The sequence below is a fragment of the Temnothorax americanus genome, unplaced genomic scaffold (genome assembly GCF_048541705.1).
Source record: "Temnothorax americanus isolate GAGA-0224 unplaced genomic scaffold, ASM4854170v1 Scaffold19, whole genome shotgun sequence".
NCBI lineage: Eukaryota > Metazoa > Arthropoda > Insecta > Hymenoptera > Formicidae > Temnothorax > Temnothorax americanus.
The window spans coordinates 1,642,983-1,661,084 of NW_027509329.1; the positions used below are offsets into that span (position 1 = coordinate 1,642,983).

Consider the following 18,102-nt stretch of genomic DNA (forward strand, 5'->3'; position numbering starts at 1 on the left):
GACAATATACTTTCTAACAATACAGGTTTACGAAGCATATATATCCCATTAGTAACGGACTTTTTGCGTCCCATTAATCTCGGATTTTTTAATCATATACTTTCCGCGTAACTCACTTTTCAATAAAGTCACCGTTGAAAGAGTTAACACAAGCTTCGTTCTCGCAAATCCCATATCTCTAATCGACAACACGTGTTTCCGGAGGACGATCGTGCGTCCTCGTGTGGCCGTCACGCATCGAGAAACCGGCGTTCCACATCTGGCGCGTGTCCAGCTGATCCAGATCGATCTTTCGTTGCGTTTCGTTGATCGCGACTCGCTATCCGAGGCATAACGCGCGAAAAGAAATCGAGCGAAAGACCTCGTAGAGAAGAAATACATAAGTATAATATACGTGACTCTATCGTGATAACGTTATTTTCCGCTTTACAGATAAAATAATTGCGAATAAAATAAAAAAGTTAAAGGGTTAAACTATTTTACTGTTAAGGTCAATGTGTCCGTAATGGCGATAAATTGAAAATCCAGCATACACGTTTCTCAATTGTTTTACCATTCCTCCAATTATCTTACCAATCACGAATGAAGATTTTCGAATAAATTGTATATGTGTAGTGTAAAAAGATGTAAATAGGCCTGACATGATAAATTACTTATAACGTCAAGTATTACCTATATACAAACATAAAAGCCAGCTTAGAATCTGTCGAACGGAAATTGACACTAATTTCGTAGAAAGTAGAGCTAGAGCGGTAAATCTCCGCCTCGGAGGCAACGATTGAAGCGAATTAAAAGATCTAGAAGGATATGACACGTGTGCACGTCGTCGGCTTCGCGAACCTAGCCGGCAATTTCCGTGCCGAGGAAAAGAAAAGTGTCTACCGGCTTCCATCACGAGTGAGAACTCGACTATCAACGAAGATAACGAGGACTGTCGTCGCGGTAGTTTAAGACCGGATCGGGAAAAGACAGACTCCGGCGCCAGTTAAAGAGCGCGCAAAAAGAGAAAATCTACGGAGAGACCGACCGGTTGCAGAGCTCGACGACCGATCAGAGGCTTCCATTATAATCGTATATATATTCTCTTAGCCTCGAGTTTCCTCGGAGAAGTAGGTTAAAGCTTCTCGGGATCCGATCGGAGGATATATCCCGAAAAGGACAATTCCTTTCGAGCTATACACAAGAGATGGTTACATAATTTTACATAAAAAGTGGTCAAGCACTTGAATGTCTTTGTTAAAAATATGCCCATAAATCAATTAACAGATCTGCAGTGACTGCAAGAAATAATAACGCGTAACGCGATTGAATCGTTATTCTAGCTCTGACGTCGCGCTGGATGTCCTTTTCGTGCTCTCGCACGGACTACTGGCAGCTTTTGTATCGACACGTCTGTCGTTGTACGATGAAATATTTCTCCCGCGCGGTCGAGATTTTACCGTTTCCTCGGAGACTGTCGTTCGTCATGACAAATAATTACGCGCGCGGCGGTTCACGTTATCACGCGGCAGCGTCGATAAATCTTCGAGCGTGGTCTGCAACGCCATAAATACGTGCCCGAGAATAAGAAGAGAACACGCTATAAAGGAGAATACGGAACTCCGCTTTTTTATTCGCCTTTTTTTTTTTGGTCTCTTCGCCGCGGGACGACGGCTCGAGTTCGGATTATAATTACGGAGTCAGGCCGTGCTGACGTCACTGTCAGCTTCGTTAATGTTGGATCCTGGTACGAAGCCAAGGACGTTTCCTTATCTATGCCTCGCGAGAACACCGAATCCGGGGCTTGCGAGGTATATAATAATAGGTCGATACACGCTGCACAGCCGCGTAGATTGCGAAATAGAATGCCATTGTTTTATCGGCGACAGCAGTTTGCAATGTGCGCGAAAGGGAGAGGACCTGCGTCGATTTATACGTCGGCGAGCGCGATCGAGACTGACATTAGAAAGTATCGCGCATTTTAATGCGTACGATTGAATCCATCTACCGTGATAAATTCGTTTGCATATTCCACTACACATTAGATTGACGAAGATCATTGTTAATTGTGCAAATAAGGTTCATTTTAAACTTTTCTTGAGAGTAAAAAGTTCAACATTTTCCGCTAACAAGAAAAATCGTTTTCTTTTTACAACTCTTATAAAAATTACAAGCGTGCAGCTGCTAGAAAACTATTAAATTAAATTTTTATCAATTATTTCAAATATTATATCAATTATTTCAAAAAGTTATATATAATATTGTATTTATCTTTCCAACAAATCTCGACAGATCTCATCTAGAAACTGTTTCTCACTAGAAACTATGATTAAGTTTCCAACATTGTTGACGTCGACAGATTTAGAATATGGAACGGGGGCTATTTAAAATTCGCTTATGCATTTGAAGAGCCCACCTGCGTGAAATCGGCGCCGATGAAAGCTTGCTCCATGCCGATCCATATCGTGATGGGTATCAGCAGTTGCTGGTAAGGTTTTTTCAGCTGGTAAGCCGTAGCGGAGAGCAATTGGATTCCGCTCAATTCTTGGCTATCCGATCGTCGTTGCTTCTCGCCGTACCTGGAAGATAATTAAGAATTCTTTGAACATTCGCACACGTCCACTTGAGAAGTCAGTTAAAATATAATCGCTCCCTCGTTTTATTGACTTATTATCGAACACAATGAGTTTTCAGCGTGGTTAGATGCAAACGTGCAGAAATAAAGCAAGTGTGCGTAGTAAATCGGTCTTCCCGGAATATCGGAAGACAAAATTGCGAACCGTCGAGCGATTCATCAAATAATACGTTTCAGCGATAATGGAGCAGGAATTCTCATTCACTCGCTTTTCCGCTGTCAGGAAAATCTGTGCAATTTTAATCAATTTTATAGATGAACAATATAGAACATCTACGTTTGTTACAAACACGTAGCATTTGTGCCTTACTTCTCTTTCTTCCCCTCTCTCTCTCTCTCTCTCTCTCTCTCTCTCTCTCTCTCTGTCTGTCGAAATGTAAAATTATTCAAAATTTATTTCGAGATGACAATATCATCTACGTATATCTACTATCTATGATATACTACCACAGTAATTTGGTTGCGGTTATATTTTACGTCGAGCATAATTTCGTACGATGTACGTAATGCGGCACAACTCAAGAGTCAGGCGAACAAAAGAGCGGGAAACGCGAATGAACAATGATGATCGGCTGCCGCTTAGAACGCATGATTTTCCGGCAGACTTTTGCGCCGCTATTCGCAAAGAGGAAGAGCGCGCTCGCTCGGATGGGGATTAATGACGACCGCGATTAATTATCATCGCGCGATTGTACCGTCCGCGTACTTATTCAGTGTCCGTGCAACGCGAGCCACGCGGAAACAGGTTGCGCAATTAGCAAACTTCCACTGCCATTGAACGGTGCCGCGTGTCCCAGCCGTATTCATTCATCGTTTTGTGTCACGATTAGATGAACGAACACCGAGCGACGTACGATTCGATTCACATTCTACGTTATCCGTAATAAATCAATGATAGGTGGCCAAATAGTAATTATATCTTTCTTATTTTAATATGAAATTTGATTACTTTGTCGCAGTATTGTTCAGATATAAATATTTTAGATCCTAATTATTATAAACAAAAATTGATTTACATAAAAGGTTAATTTTTTTGCTGACATTAATCTGTTGATTGACTGTGTATTTAATAATGTCGGCAACGTACATTAATTCAAAAATATTCTAAAAAATTCATCACGTAAGTAGAATTCCTTTAATGAGAGAATTTAATTTAATGTATGAGAATTTAATTTAATTTAATTTAACGCAAGACATGCACATATGTGTCTGATACTTTTCGTCGATATGATAACGAGGGAAAAAAGTCAAAACATTCTCGCGTTGGTCAAAGTGCCAATCTTTAGTAAGATCGCAGTCTGAAAGATTTACGCGCTGTAAAAGTCGCACGCGAAACGGTACTTTGGTCAATGAAAACTTTGAGATTAACTATGCGCACTTGAAACTTACTTATGTTACAATATTTTCACGCGAGAATATTCAATGTCAATGGCAAACCTAACATAAAAAATTTTTGTAAGCTAAAAGAATATAGCTTGTTGCATGACATTCGATTCGAATCGTCAATTTTCTTCATCTTACCACAGAATAATAATTGGAACTTAAAGCATCTGAATTTCATCTATAACTCATCTAGAAAATTATACAAAATTTGATCTCATTATTATACAGCAAATATTCTCTGGAACACAATGAGATCTTAAAAGCTCATATATATCGCGAAATTAATGAATGTCGCAGGAATGAAGGTCGTTATTGCGATACCCGACGAATATAAGCCCGATGCTAAATTTAGCTGACAATCCAGGCGAACGTAATGCGCCTGAGGATCCGCGAGAAGTTAGGGCCCCCGAGACGGCGGCGTAACGGCCGTTACCACCATCCGATGAGAGAATTCGTGAAATAAATCTCTCGACGCCACTAAACACTCGGCATATACGCTCGACAGCAAATGTTCTCCACCTCGGGGGACGGCATTCCTGAGAACACGTTTGCTGGATTTTCTGGGTTCGGCCGAAGCCGCACGGCCACTGTGGGCAGCCGCGGAGAGCGTGTGGTACGAATCGACACTTGCGCAAAAACATCAGGTACACGCGTCTTTCTTCAGGCGGAAGGAGTCGTCGAGAGGATATGGACGTAGAGAGCGTGATCTTTGGCGTGATCCCCGGCGGCGTATCTTTCGCGGCAATCTACACGATTGCTCTATATTGCTCTCGAATCGCGTATCATTATAATCGCGCCTATAGCAATATTGACAGCGTGATGAGCGATCGTGGCGCAGGTAAGAGGACGATCGTTTGCCTCAATCATGCGTACCTAACTAAAGACAAATTACTATTATAAACGTCACGTTTCTTTCGTACGTTGATCTCTTCGTGATGCCCCACACACAAATGTATGTCCGCGCGTGAGTCAAAATAAAGAGAAATTATCATAAGCCTGCTGGAAGCGATGAACATCTCGTTAAGCGCAAAAGCAATGAATAATATAGCTTAAATTATACATCTCGTGCCACGAATTCTAGAGGAATACATATTCATTTCTGAGAAGAATTTCCAGCGATAAAATTGCCTGGCTGATGACTATTTAATTGACGAGAGGCGCCGTCTTGCAGTTTCCGCGTTTCTATGTGTCAGCTAGATCGATTTTCGTTCGCTACTTTTAAACCTTACAATGTTAGTCATCAAGCTATTTATTCCTTCTTTCGAAATTCGAGGCTGTAATATCAATAAAGAAAAAAGATGATTTTCAATTTGGGTACAATAATAATCTTTAAAATAAACGGAGCTATCTTATTTCATTTATCTTTCTTTTCAATATAATTACTTAGAATTCTATTGAGCGTATAGAATTTGGTTTCACCAATTCTTTGAAATAAAAAAAGCGGCATTATACCATACAACACAACATATAGCGTATAGAATTCCAACTATACGCTGTATGTTGTGTATAGTACAGTGTAGTACAATAGTATATATACCACTTTTTTATTTCAAAGAATTAATGAAACCAAATGCAGAGAGGTTCTTATTAGTGAGTTGCCATCACCAGAGAGATAGCGATCAAATTTTGGTCGGATTTGAACTCGGTCTTTGGCTCATTAGTGCTGGTCTACAACCTTATTTTAAAGGATATTTAAGCTCTAAGAAATTGACCGATCACAATGTGAGTAGAATACTCGATTGTGATTGGTCAATTTCTTTTGGCTTAGAGCTTAAATACCCTTTAAAGCAAGGTTGTTGACCAGCACTTGGAGCAGCGCACATTTCTATACGCCACGATCGCCACTGATATTTTGCTCGAAAAGAGATTAGTACTACAAAGGTAAATTATTTAGAAAAATTATAGTATGCATTTTTTAAAGCTGTCAAATTCAATTCGTAATCGTTTTATGCCTCATTGTCACCAGGAGAAAAGAACCTCTTCGCCATCAATAATATGCTAGGTATTTCCGATCGTCACATGCGCGAACGACGCGATGCGGTTACGTCGTTCCCAATCCCGGAAGATCGGTTTGATTCGTACTCGTATAATTTCTTTCAATTCACGCAACACGACATCGCTCGAAAATCACAGCCTCTTTCGCACGGAGAGAACAAAGCGAATCGGTGGTGCACGCGTTGCACAGGTATTATACACGCTTCGCGAAAACCGCGAGCGGATTTATGCACGCACGAGTCGCCGCGCGTTAATCCAGATACATAATTCAGAATCTTGAACAATTTAATGAACAGCAATTCCGGTCAATATCTCGACGACTTTCCTCGATCCGCTCGTAAGAAAGTGTTATAATAATTGTGATTACTAATTTTTCTCCTCGCGTTCTTTATCGATCGCGCGTGCACAATTTTTCTACATACTCGGCCATGGCAACATTTATGTGTTTTGTAGTTTAAGAATTTCTTCTTGCGTCTTTCAACCGAAGTTGCATCTTCACGTGCGCATATTTCCGTTGCGCTTTCCAACGTTTCCACAGACTAGACCTGAACCGTTACGGCGCAGCCTTGGAAGCAATGCGAATGGAAGATAGCGGCAACGGAGACGTCTCGGCCGCGATCTGCGTACAGATCTAATACACTCGCCTCTTACGTAATACCCCCCGTAATATGCAGACATCACGGACGATGCTGTCATTAAGACGAATGACGGTGGGAGGAAAGAGAGAAAGAGAGAGAAAGAGAGGTTGATAACGTTGCATCCACGACGCTCAGATCTTTCGATATTTTATGGACAATACGCTTTGAAGAGAAAGTTTAACCAGTGACCTTGTTTGCCATATTAATTAAAACCGATGTTAAAGACTCTTCCTTTTTTCTCCCGTCACGGAAGAATTAAATTTAAAAATTTGAAAAGTATTATATAATCATTATATGTATAAATATATAAATTTAATTATTACGCCGTCTAATTAAATTTACAAATTTCGAAAAAAAAGCGAGAGAAACTGGCTTATTTAATTATTTATTATTATACAATTTATAACACATGCAAAACTAAATTGATTTCCCAAAAGGAAATGTACATAACTTGCATATTAGTACATCAATTTCAATAATTTACGACCGCCGCGCGGTCTCGTTCTGCGGTTCGCCTGCCTCGACAACGTGGCAAACGCGTTATGCAGGTCAGGATTGTCTTTCTCCTAATGATGTCGCCTGCCGAGTTGCAGCGATGTAGTCACGTTTACTGCTGTGCGTTAGCAAACTGGCAACTGCACTCGACAAACAGGTTCATTACTATTATCTCGAAGTCGTCAGCGTGTCAATGATGCATTTCATTTAGAGAAATATTAATAACTAAAAGAGCCGTGTTTTAATCATAATACTACTTGTATACTTCGATATTATATTCATATCTCGGGTGTATATAACAATTAATTTTCCATTATTAATTCTCTATAATTTTAAAATACACGCGAATATAATAATAATAATAATAATAATAATAATATATATACATATTATATACTTATATACACCTTTGCTTGGTGCCTTAGCGTACATATCTGTCTATCTACGATTACGACCGAGGGCAAATTAGCGGCATGCAATATGCACCGAGCCAACCGGAAAGGGATACGTGAGCGAGGGAAACGTCAGTTTTCCTAACTACATCGGTATTATGCGCGCTGTACGATCGCGCGCTGCGTTTCATCGTGGGCGATTATCGAACAGCGGCAGGTATCTTCGTAAACGATCGCATGAATGAAGCGCGGCAGCGGCTCGTGCATTGTGATGCATCGGTTCGCGGATTACGCAACGTCCAACGTCGGCAATCGTGAGATTTTAATGCTCGGGGAGAGAGAGAGAAAGAGAAGCGGAAAGAGACACTGTGATTTAGACACTGGCACGAGCCTGTCTCTCAGAAGAATTGTTAATGAAAAAATACGGGAATGCATTGAGACTGCATGGAAAAATCATATATATGCACGGATTAGATAAACCATCAATGATAAACAAAAATCACGAATAAAAGCGTAATATAAAAATTTTCTTCGGTATAAGATTGTAAAAAGTATATATAACGTATAAAATTATAATAAGGTTTCTGATTTGAGCAGCATAAACTTTTGCTATTTTTACGCGATTTTTGTTCTTATATGCATGCATGGCATGCATATGCGTTTTTATACGACAGAAATATATTTTTCGCTTGAAAAACGATAACACGAAGAAGTGCTATTTGACAACAGAGATTTTAAGCGAGCACACGAGCAGCACATGAGAATCGTATCGGTACGTGCCGTCGCACGTCCTAGATACATTCGTTTCGCTGCGAACTACGATAAATGCAATACAGAGTGTCTCCTGCGATACTTTCCTCTCGATTACACAAATATATATTGATATAAATTAATTTAAAAATTTATTATGCCTTTATTTGTGTGCGTGTTCGCTTATTAAGCAATTTAAAATTAAAGATTTTTTGGAGCGAATTAAAATTTAGAGCAACACACACATAAATAATTAAGTCTCGTTTTCTGTAGTTAATCTTGAAATAATTATCGTTTTGATAGCTACATTTTTTCTGACTCGATCAAAACATTAAGTACAAGCAATTAGAAAATTACAATAAATAATAACTTTGCCTAGAATTTTTGTTAAAAGCAAACGTCTCAAAGACCATGGAAAAATCTCTCCTGGTCAAAAATATCACACAACGTACTTCTGGATCACCGTATACGTGGTGAGGACAAGTATACGGGCATTGCTTTATCGTCGCTTCTCTTTTCGTCGAGCTGGCACCGTGTGTTTCTCGTTATCGAAAACCTACGCTAACACACGTAAATCAGAAGAGGCGCGACCTTGCGAAAAAACAATTCGCGAATTACTGGCCGTAAATTTTCCCAGCAGTTAAGGATGTTTAAGTATAGTATTACATAGTTCCGGACAAATTCGTCCGTTAGAATAATAAAAGATTGAGCATGGACTACGATGGAGAATCTCAAAGGTAGTTTTCAACCTATCGCAATCCAGAAAATAATAAAATTATGAAAAATTTTAGCAACTATTCATCAAAATTTATTAATTTTTATGGATTATTAATTTTCAATAATATCCACAAGAAATTTCAAAAATTATGATGCAATATAAAAAATATTGTGCAGCTATCATATATATTTATATCATTCTTTACATTGTAATAAATTATTATATAAAAAAATTTCGCGCGGGCATAATTAATTTGGTTATTAAGTATAAAAAAAACATTATGTAGGTTAAGGTATTCAGAGATAATTACGCTCGTCGTTTACGTACAGGAAGTTATGTTCGTCAAAACCGCGGAAGAATTAAATTAAATAGCATAGGAGACCGCAAAATCTTATATACACAGCGGCGAACAGAAACAATGAGAATCTGTCGTCGCGGAAGTCATAAAAACGTAACACCATAATTACAACTGCGAATAAATCCGACACGATAGCATCTATCAATTCAATGTAATTACGAGCGTGATGCTCCAACGTTTGTTCCTTCTGCGCGAGAAGTTCGAGCCGACTGATTTATGAGAGAGTTGCATTGAACGAAGCCTTGATGTCGCGCGTGAAAAGCGTAAACGCACATTTCAATACAGCTGTCCATAAAAACAATTCGTTAAACGGATCGTTCAAGTGTGCAGACAAGAAACAAGACCTAGAATGTGGCGCGTTTTTCTTCTCCTCCGTCTTTGATGAGAGATTGTCGTTAATATCACGTCTACATTAAGGCCTCCGCGCAATGAAAAATATAAAGGAACAAGGAACAGATGTTAGCGATTAGAACTAAAGAATCAAGAATAGAGTTGGATGCACGATGAAAAGTACAGGCAACGGAAACAGGGAATAAAACAGACAATATTTTTTTAACCTAATCGGAAGCCGTGTTATTAATGCTACACCAGCTTTATTCTCGATTTCTTATTTCTAATCGCTAATATCTGTTCCTTGTTCCTTATATTTTTCATTGTGCGGGGACCTTTAGCGTCTGTATTTCCATCGATTTGTATCTCGGCGACGGAGGATCGACCATGTTAAATGCGAACGGGGTAGTTAGTATGCGTCAGAGCGCCGTGCGCACCTGACCGAGGCATGTATTTTCCGAGGACTTTGTAACATTGAGTCGCAATCTAATCTTCGGTCCGATAATAATTTGGCGGGCAACGTATCATTAAGAGTTGCCTACATCCGGACGGACACGTGTCCTTGCGCATCACCCCGCGACAGGATGAATATGAGAGAGTGATTTTATCGGTGACAGAAAACGAAACGGCGTGAATAATATTGGGATACATCCGGCATTATTCGGCATCGTGCAATATATTTAAACTAAAAGGTCTAAAAGAGTATTTGCGCAAGTGCGTTTGCGGAAATTGACCGTAAACGCGACTGGACGTATATCGGCGCACCGTCATTGCCGCTGCATTATCAAAAATTATTTCCTTTTTAAAGTTATTGGTATTTAGCCATTGCGCAATTTTGGATTTATACATTTCCTGCAATTAATTACGAATACAATAATTATTTCGTCAGTTGACCAAAAGAGAATTATGTTTTCCACGTTCATGAGGCGAACCTTTTATTCAATGCTAACTATAATATCTCTGTTTTGTTGCGGTACGTAATAAATATATCTCTAGAATTGTTAATTCTAGCATCAAGGTTGGTACACTCAGTAACAGTTGCCTTATCAACTTTTTACGCCGTCCGACCATGGTTACCGCCCATTTTTTTTTACCATGGTTTCCGATAAGCAAGAAGTCGCGTTGAATCGTAAGTCGCAAATTAATTAGCTCTCGATAATCGATGTAAAAAAATGCAAAGATATTTTTTTGTTTCCCAGTATAAACTAGTCGCGTTGCTTTACAGCACGCTGAAGGATAAGCGTTGACGCAACGCGAGCCTCCAGAAACTTACCGACTTTTAATAAGTACGGTTCACGCTACATGTAGCGTTATGCAACCGCCGGCGCATCCTGTCGGATGTACGCTATTTCGCAATCATAAGCAGAGCAATGGTTACAGCTATCCCGAAACGGCGGGGATAGGGGGAGAGAAAATTCGGGCTGATGTTTCGCGGATCACGTCTATCAAGCTGCGTTTCGTAATACCGCAAACTCGACATGTCTTCTGCTTCTCAATTTTCGCGTACGCTCCACTGATAAGTCGTCGACGATACAGCCGCAAACCGGTAATTGCTGACGGATCTACCGTGAAAACAGCTATAATAACTTGGTTGCTCGCCGTCTTTGAAAAACTGATGAGAAAGAGACGGCTGCTTAAAACAATTTTTAGATTTTTCGAATAATCTATGTTAACCCGCGGAACGTTGGTAACATGGCAATCGCGATGAGTGTAACTATATAATTGGTTGTTGTAGAAAGAGAGAGAGAGAGAACGTGAGTCAACTTCTTCACTAACGCGAATCTGATGAATAAATCTCCTTCTCCTGGGAAACTGTATATATCGCATGGCAAATTTAAAAAGATGCAGATTGAAAAGATTCAAATTGCATTTTATGCAGTGATTTCTGAGAAACGGCGTCTATTAAATAAGAGCTTCTCGCGATTTCAATTATCTTGCTAATTTTTTGGCGAAGCGATACGCGTTTCGTTTTCTCGGCCGCAGACGGTCAATGACATCGCCACGAAAACAAACGTCCCGTTCTTATCAAATTGGGAAGAAAAATCGTTTTCTTCCCAACGCAACGGCACTCCGTTCGGCCGTTTATTCTTGGAAACAGAGCGACGAGAATGCAACGCGATCGCGTGACATCGCCATATATCCGTAAAACGATCGTATACGGGCGATGACAGTTTGAGCCGCGTAATTCAGTGTAAAATCGCAAATAAAATATATCACTGTCAGTGATTGCGCGCACCGATAAGACAGACTGGTATACGATTGATAGAGGCAGCTTCCTCCGTTATATCCCGTGCGCATGTCACCTTTCATGCGGCGCATAATTACAGCATATGCTCTACCTCTGCAAGTAAGCTTCATTGTTGACTCAACGTGCAATTATAAACCTCTTTGTGGCGAACGGATTTCGCATCCTACTCACATAGATCGATATCTGAGTAGGCATACGGAACAAGGTATTTGTTTCGTCTATCTGGGAGTACCGGAGAAACATTCGCTAATCCGTTAACTGCTTTGCAAACTGGAAGTAATCCGATGTGTTGCAATCGTATTATTAGTAGAATAATCTAACTAATATCTCGCAGAATAAATGTTTAAAGGAGCGACAAGCGATGCATATTATAAAAGATATACATATAAAAAATAAAAGTGGATGGAGAATATGCAACATTTAATTTAGGATCTTTCTATTTTGCTTTCTAATTTGTTTTAATAAAAATCTGAATAAAGATTATCATTTCTCTCGTAACTTATATACTTTCAATGACAGATATACCTTAACAATTAAGCCTTGAATTAAATATATGCGTTAAAATTCCCGCTTAATATTAATTGGAGAATAAAATTTTGTTATATAAGCAAAATTAAATTTTCACTTATAATGTTGAATAATTCAAGTTAAAACTTTCTTTAAGTTTTCACCAAAGAGTTATCGATTCAGAATCCAAAAAATATATTCTCAGGTTTATCTTTTCAAATGTATACTATATATATATATATTCATAATTTTTTATTTATAATACTAATCTAAAAGGAAAAATATCTTTTTATATATACCTAGCTTTATCTCTTCTTAAGCGAAATAAATGACTAATTAGTATATTGATGGCAATTTGTGATACATTAAACATTAGTGCTTTAATAGCAGCACTCACTGAAAATTTATTGAAGCATTATTGACGATCGCAAGTTGATACGGCTACACTGTGCATATAAATATGTAAATCCAATCGACTAATTAATATTCGGCGCGTTATCTCTATAAAATAAAAATTAAAGTAATTTAAATCGACCGTAACTGCATGGGAATATATAACGTCTTTACCGATATGAACATTGAAAAACCTTGGCTGGGGTAATATTATTTCGCAATAAAAATTTAAACTATTGAATTTAGAAATTACATCAACTGACCAAAACCTATGGTCGAAATTAATAATGTCTCGATGATGATCTGAAAATGTGCTGTGTGAATCCGCCAAACCAAGTTGGCTCACAGTTTTTTCAATGTTCATATCGGTAAAGACGTTATATATTGCCAGTTACGGTCGATTTAAATTACTTTAATTGTTATTCTATTCACTGGCAAATTAAATTTATCATTCTGTTTATAAAATAAAAGTCTTTGTAGGAGGAGTAAGAGAACCAGGTTTATCAAGCCCGACTACTCTCTAACGTTTCTCAACGACTAGCCTGTCCTTGCTTGTACGTGCTATTCCGTCGCGAGGTATTACGATGACGAGACTTGATATTGGTAAGCGATAAAAACCAGCTACTCTCGAGCGATTAACATCCCGACCGGCGACTCTTTCGTTCCCGTATATTCGGCACTCACCTAGAGAGAGGATCGACGAAGAGAGCGACGATAATCACCGCGATGATAACGCACGTGAGATAGATCGCGGAGATCTCGTAGATTTCCGACTCTGGTGGTCGGTCCAGGTTCTCGTGGCCTTTGTTGCCAATGACGCAGAAATCCGCGCCGCACAGCTTGACTTTGTCCCAGCTGTTGATTGTACTTGTTGTGTTGTTGCCGCCGCCGCCGTCAGCACCGCCATCGGTTAATACTGCAATTTGAAAGTGATCTCTGATCGTGAGTGCGGTCTTCGCGAACGTTCGCGCTTTCTCTGAATTTCTTCGAATTTAATTAAAAAAGAAAAACGCCACAGAGCGATCGGGGAAACTTGAGAGCATCTGTTTTTAAACTTGAAAATGTATATTAAATTTTATTTAATATTGCTAACAAGTACCTTAATTTCGATTTAAATAAAATGTTTTTTAATACTTACTAGTAAGCCTTTTGTAATTTACAAACAAAAAATCAGATTTATTCTAGTGCAAGTTTGTGGGTGGAGATTAAAGAGAATTACTATTTATGCTATATTGTAGTTTCATTTTTACTATTTGGCATTAAATAATCTAAAAACTTATAAAATATATAATCTAAAATTCATACATGTATGTAAATACATGTAGTTTAATGTATTCAACATATAAGAACTGTCATCGCTCGTTGTACTGGAAAAAAAGTTTTTTTTTCCAAACTATTTTTTTCTTTAAAAAATGTAAAAAAAAAAATTTAATTTAACTTATGCAAACGACTCAAAAATAATGATTGTTCTTTACATTTCGCAGCAGTTTACGTTTTCAATTAAAGCTATTCTCATGTTAAGCTTCTAGAAGAAAAAAGCGATTATCGCAGAATATTGTCATGTTTCAAACTTAAAAATATGCACGTAAAATGATTTAACAACAGTGACTCTTTTTTACTGAATACACGATTGTTAATGAAAGGACTAAGAAAGAATAACACGGAATTTTTGATTGATCTTAATTAGCGATTAGCAATGAATTAATTGCAAGTTCAGCATAATTATAGGTTTTTTTTTTACCATTCTACAAGTTCAAAATCTGAGTTTATCCTCGCAACGTAAAGTACGGAGACTATACATCACGGTCGAGAAATAAAATCGGTAGAAAGATATCGACGCGAGGGATCTGCGATCTGCCTGGCAACTGCAATGCGTGTACTCGGATAAGCAGGGAACGCGTAACAATTTATTACCAAGTCGATTATGCCGGTTCGTATAGCGGGTGCTCGAAGACTCGCGCGACGAACGTGTGTGCATATGTGTGCGGAGAGCGGTAGGTCGAGAGGTCGATCTGTTACCGCCGTACCGGAAACCGTCTCGTGAGAGAGCCGGAACACCGAGGAGAATGAGACGCGACGTGTGTGGAGCTGGACACTTCGTAAATCAATACTTCATAAGCGAATTTCACCGTCGACCGAGACTCTTTCCTAATCGATTTTGCGGACTCGCGGGTTTTGCGCATTATGCACGCTATACGCCTTGCCTTTCCACGATCGAAAAATCGATTATGCGCGTCGGCTCGTCCCGATATGAAGGTGGTAACATCGAGGTCACGGTTGCACCCGTGTGTAGTATAGAATCCATTCGCGTAATTCTGTACCTTTATTCACGGCGCGTGAAGCCGGAGGAGACCTTTGCCGAATGTAAATCACACCTGGTTACCTCTGACAGGGATGCAATAGACATCGCAACCTAAGCGTGTTCTGATTGCTTTATTATCGCCGTTAAAAGACAGCCGAGATTGCGAAGTCGTCCTTACGATTCTGCATTCTGCCCGAAGATTCTGCGCGCGCTTCACGCAAACGCGAAGAAATCCCGCGATAAACGGAAAGCACCATTAACGTATATACTGTTCTTACCGTGTTCACGTGTGCGTTTTATGTTGTCATAAAAGTTATTTTGATCCCGACAGTGGTCCTGTTGAAAATTTAATGCTTCGCTAACAAGCGGGATTACCGAACCGATCGGCGAAACGCAGCTCGGAGAAATGCTCGCGAATAACCGGAGAAAGAAATTCCCATGCAGAGAGCTGGTATGCAAACGCGGCCCGCGCGCACACACATGTCGTCAATGAGGAAGCGCACGATATGCGTTCGAATGCGCTCGTTTGCGCGAAACCTTCTCGAAAGATCTCGTTGGTATTCGACGTGTCGAGTCGAGTCGGATATACCGTCGACTAGGAGTCGCGCTAACGCGCACACCGAGGTGCAACAATTTGGTCGAAAGCGCCAACGTGCGGTCGCTCGTATGTACATCATGCCCATTATTCGCGCGTGTGATATAATGTGTAACAAAGTATGCGCGTTTACGTGACGATAAAGCCTTTCCGAGTGTGTCGTGAAATCGCCCGGCGCAAATTGCGGCGAGCGTTACGCTGCCGCGAAAAATTAACGGCCGTGCGCTTCTCGCCGGTTAAATCATCGACCGGAACTACTGACGCGCGTACGACTTTCATCTTCTATCGTCGCGGCGTGCCGGGAATTTTGTTATTCGTATAATTTCACACGGACGTACCAGCACTCTTTCCGGGATAGAAATTAATCGATGGCTCTAAGTAAGACCTATCGACATTCTGAAATCTACATTCGACTAATATACGTGCGCGGCCGACCAGAGGAACTTTCACCGGAGCTAATAATATTACGTCGTGTTTTACGTCGTGATTCTCTCCACTATCGTCACCAATTGTCCACTTTTTAATGCTGTTATCGAGCGAACACGCACGAAGATACGTGCGGAAATCGTTCAGTCCAATCATGCAAATTGCAAACTGCAAAGGTACGTATTATACTTTATGCAATAAATAAATAAATCAATGACAAGTCTCTTAAAGATATCTCATAAACATGCAGTTTCTGTTCCAATATCCGTCACATTTTATGCAAACGATAAAAAGTGTTTCTTATTTTCGTCACATTAGAAATAACTGTGCAGTAGAAAATGCCCATATATATAATTTAACCACGTTTTGAAAGGTCGAAGACTCGAAACGTGTATAAGCATGCCAAAATTTACAAACGCAGGTATATTTTTAATCAATTTCACATTTTGATTTTTTTTTCAACAAAGCTAATTAATAGTTCTGCAATTTTAATCAATTTATATTAAACAAAGGGATTAAACTTTTAAGGTAAGGTAAAAAAATAAAGTAAAACAAAATAATTATTGTCCATTTAAATTCAGATAAATTTCATTTTTTTTTTGCATTTTGAATATTATAATCCAATTATTCAGATATTTAATATTAAAAAATTGCAATGAAGTGATGGCTTTCCCCAAAATTTTCTGTGATAAAAAAATCGATTTAAATTTCAAACAGCGAAAAATGCGTCACTGATATTAAGATTGAAAGTGCAGGGACATACAGATAATTAAAATAATTTGCTAATTAAAATTAAGTCTTTAATTAGTTCGGCAAAAATAAACTGGACTCTTTAGTATTGATCACGCGTTATATAAATGCGGTGCATGGTATATTTAATCGACTCCTTCCATAATCGATGTCATAATGCATAAGAAATTCGTTATCTACCAGGTATTATCGAATCATTCCACAAAGATCTCGTCGATTTCGAGGAATTATTCAGTACCTGCCCATGCAATCTGCAACCTTCATGCCACTACGGACCATTCATCGTTATAATATTGCGTATACTTGTCGACCTCGACAAGGACTCAAAATGATCTTGACCGTTGTTGTTTATTTGCAAATGTTGCCTGGCGCCAATAGCATCGACTTTTCTCTGTCCATCAAATGATTGATGATGATTTAATACAAATTTGTCTATAATGTAGCCATTTACACTTTTCAGAAGTAATATTTTTATAAAGTGGAATACTGTCTCATCTGATACTCCATTATTATTAAAAAATGTATCAAAATATTTAAATAAATTATCAAAATTATTATTATGCGTACTATTTGCTCTTACATATTATTTCATCTCTTTGATTTATTATTTATTTAGAATAATTATTAACTAGATGATACAGCTATTCATATTAGAATATAATTGCAGATTTTATATAAACTCACCAAGGTTCGTCTAACAGAAAGTTCGTCCAACTAAATTTGCATTCATTAGTTCTCATTTCTTTTCTGTACAATCTTAACATCAGTTAATTATGCTACTCAAATCCTAATTTTTTTATTATTGTTCAATTTTAACATATATTCTATTTCGTTGCTCTTTCTACGCATCATTTTGATAATTAGAACATCGCGCAGCATTACCGGATCTTATACGAAATGGCGACAGATCAAATTCAATCGTATAGGAAGAGGCATTCAACGAGCGAAGAAATCGAAGAAACGTTTCTTCACACGTAAGACTAATACACAATGATACTTTACGCGTGTATATGTATGTGTGTGTAAACACACGCGGGATCGGGGAATGCGTACGAGGTAGTACGGAAACCGACTGCCGCGAGTTTATACCGGATAAAACTTGTTTCTTCCCAGCGAGCGTGTGCAATTCTCTCTCCGTCGCTCTCACGCCGCGGCTTCTCTCGTTCGACAAGTCCCTCACTGACCACGTTGTCCCTCACGCACACAGC

At 38.9% G+C, this 18,102-nt stretch overlaps 1 protein-coding gene across 4 annotated transcripts in view; it reads right to left on the bottom strand.

Moving 5' to 3' along the window:
* The window catches only part of LOC143896545 (UNC93-like protein), a 67,982-nt gene that overhangs the window by 13,202 nt on the left and 36,678 nt on the right, over window positions 1-18,102 (bottom strand). For all 4 annotated transcript variants that reach the window (XM_077404480.1, XM_077404482.1, XM_077404483.1 and 1 more), the window contains exons 3-4: window positions 13,506-13,737; window positions 2,396-2,558 (exon numbers count right to left, since the gene is read on the bottom strand). In XM_077404480.1, the coding sequence (XP_077260606.1) occupies window positions 2,396-2,558; window positions 13,506-13,737 (395 nt within the window). The remainder of the gene's footprint in view (window positions 1-2,395; window positions 2,559-13,505; window positions 13,738-18,102) is intronic.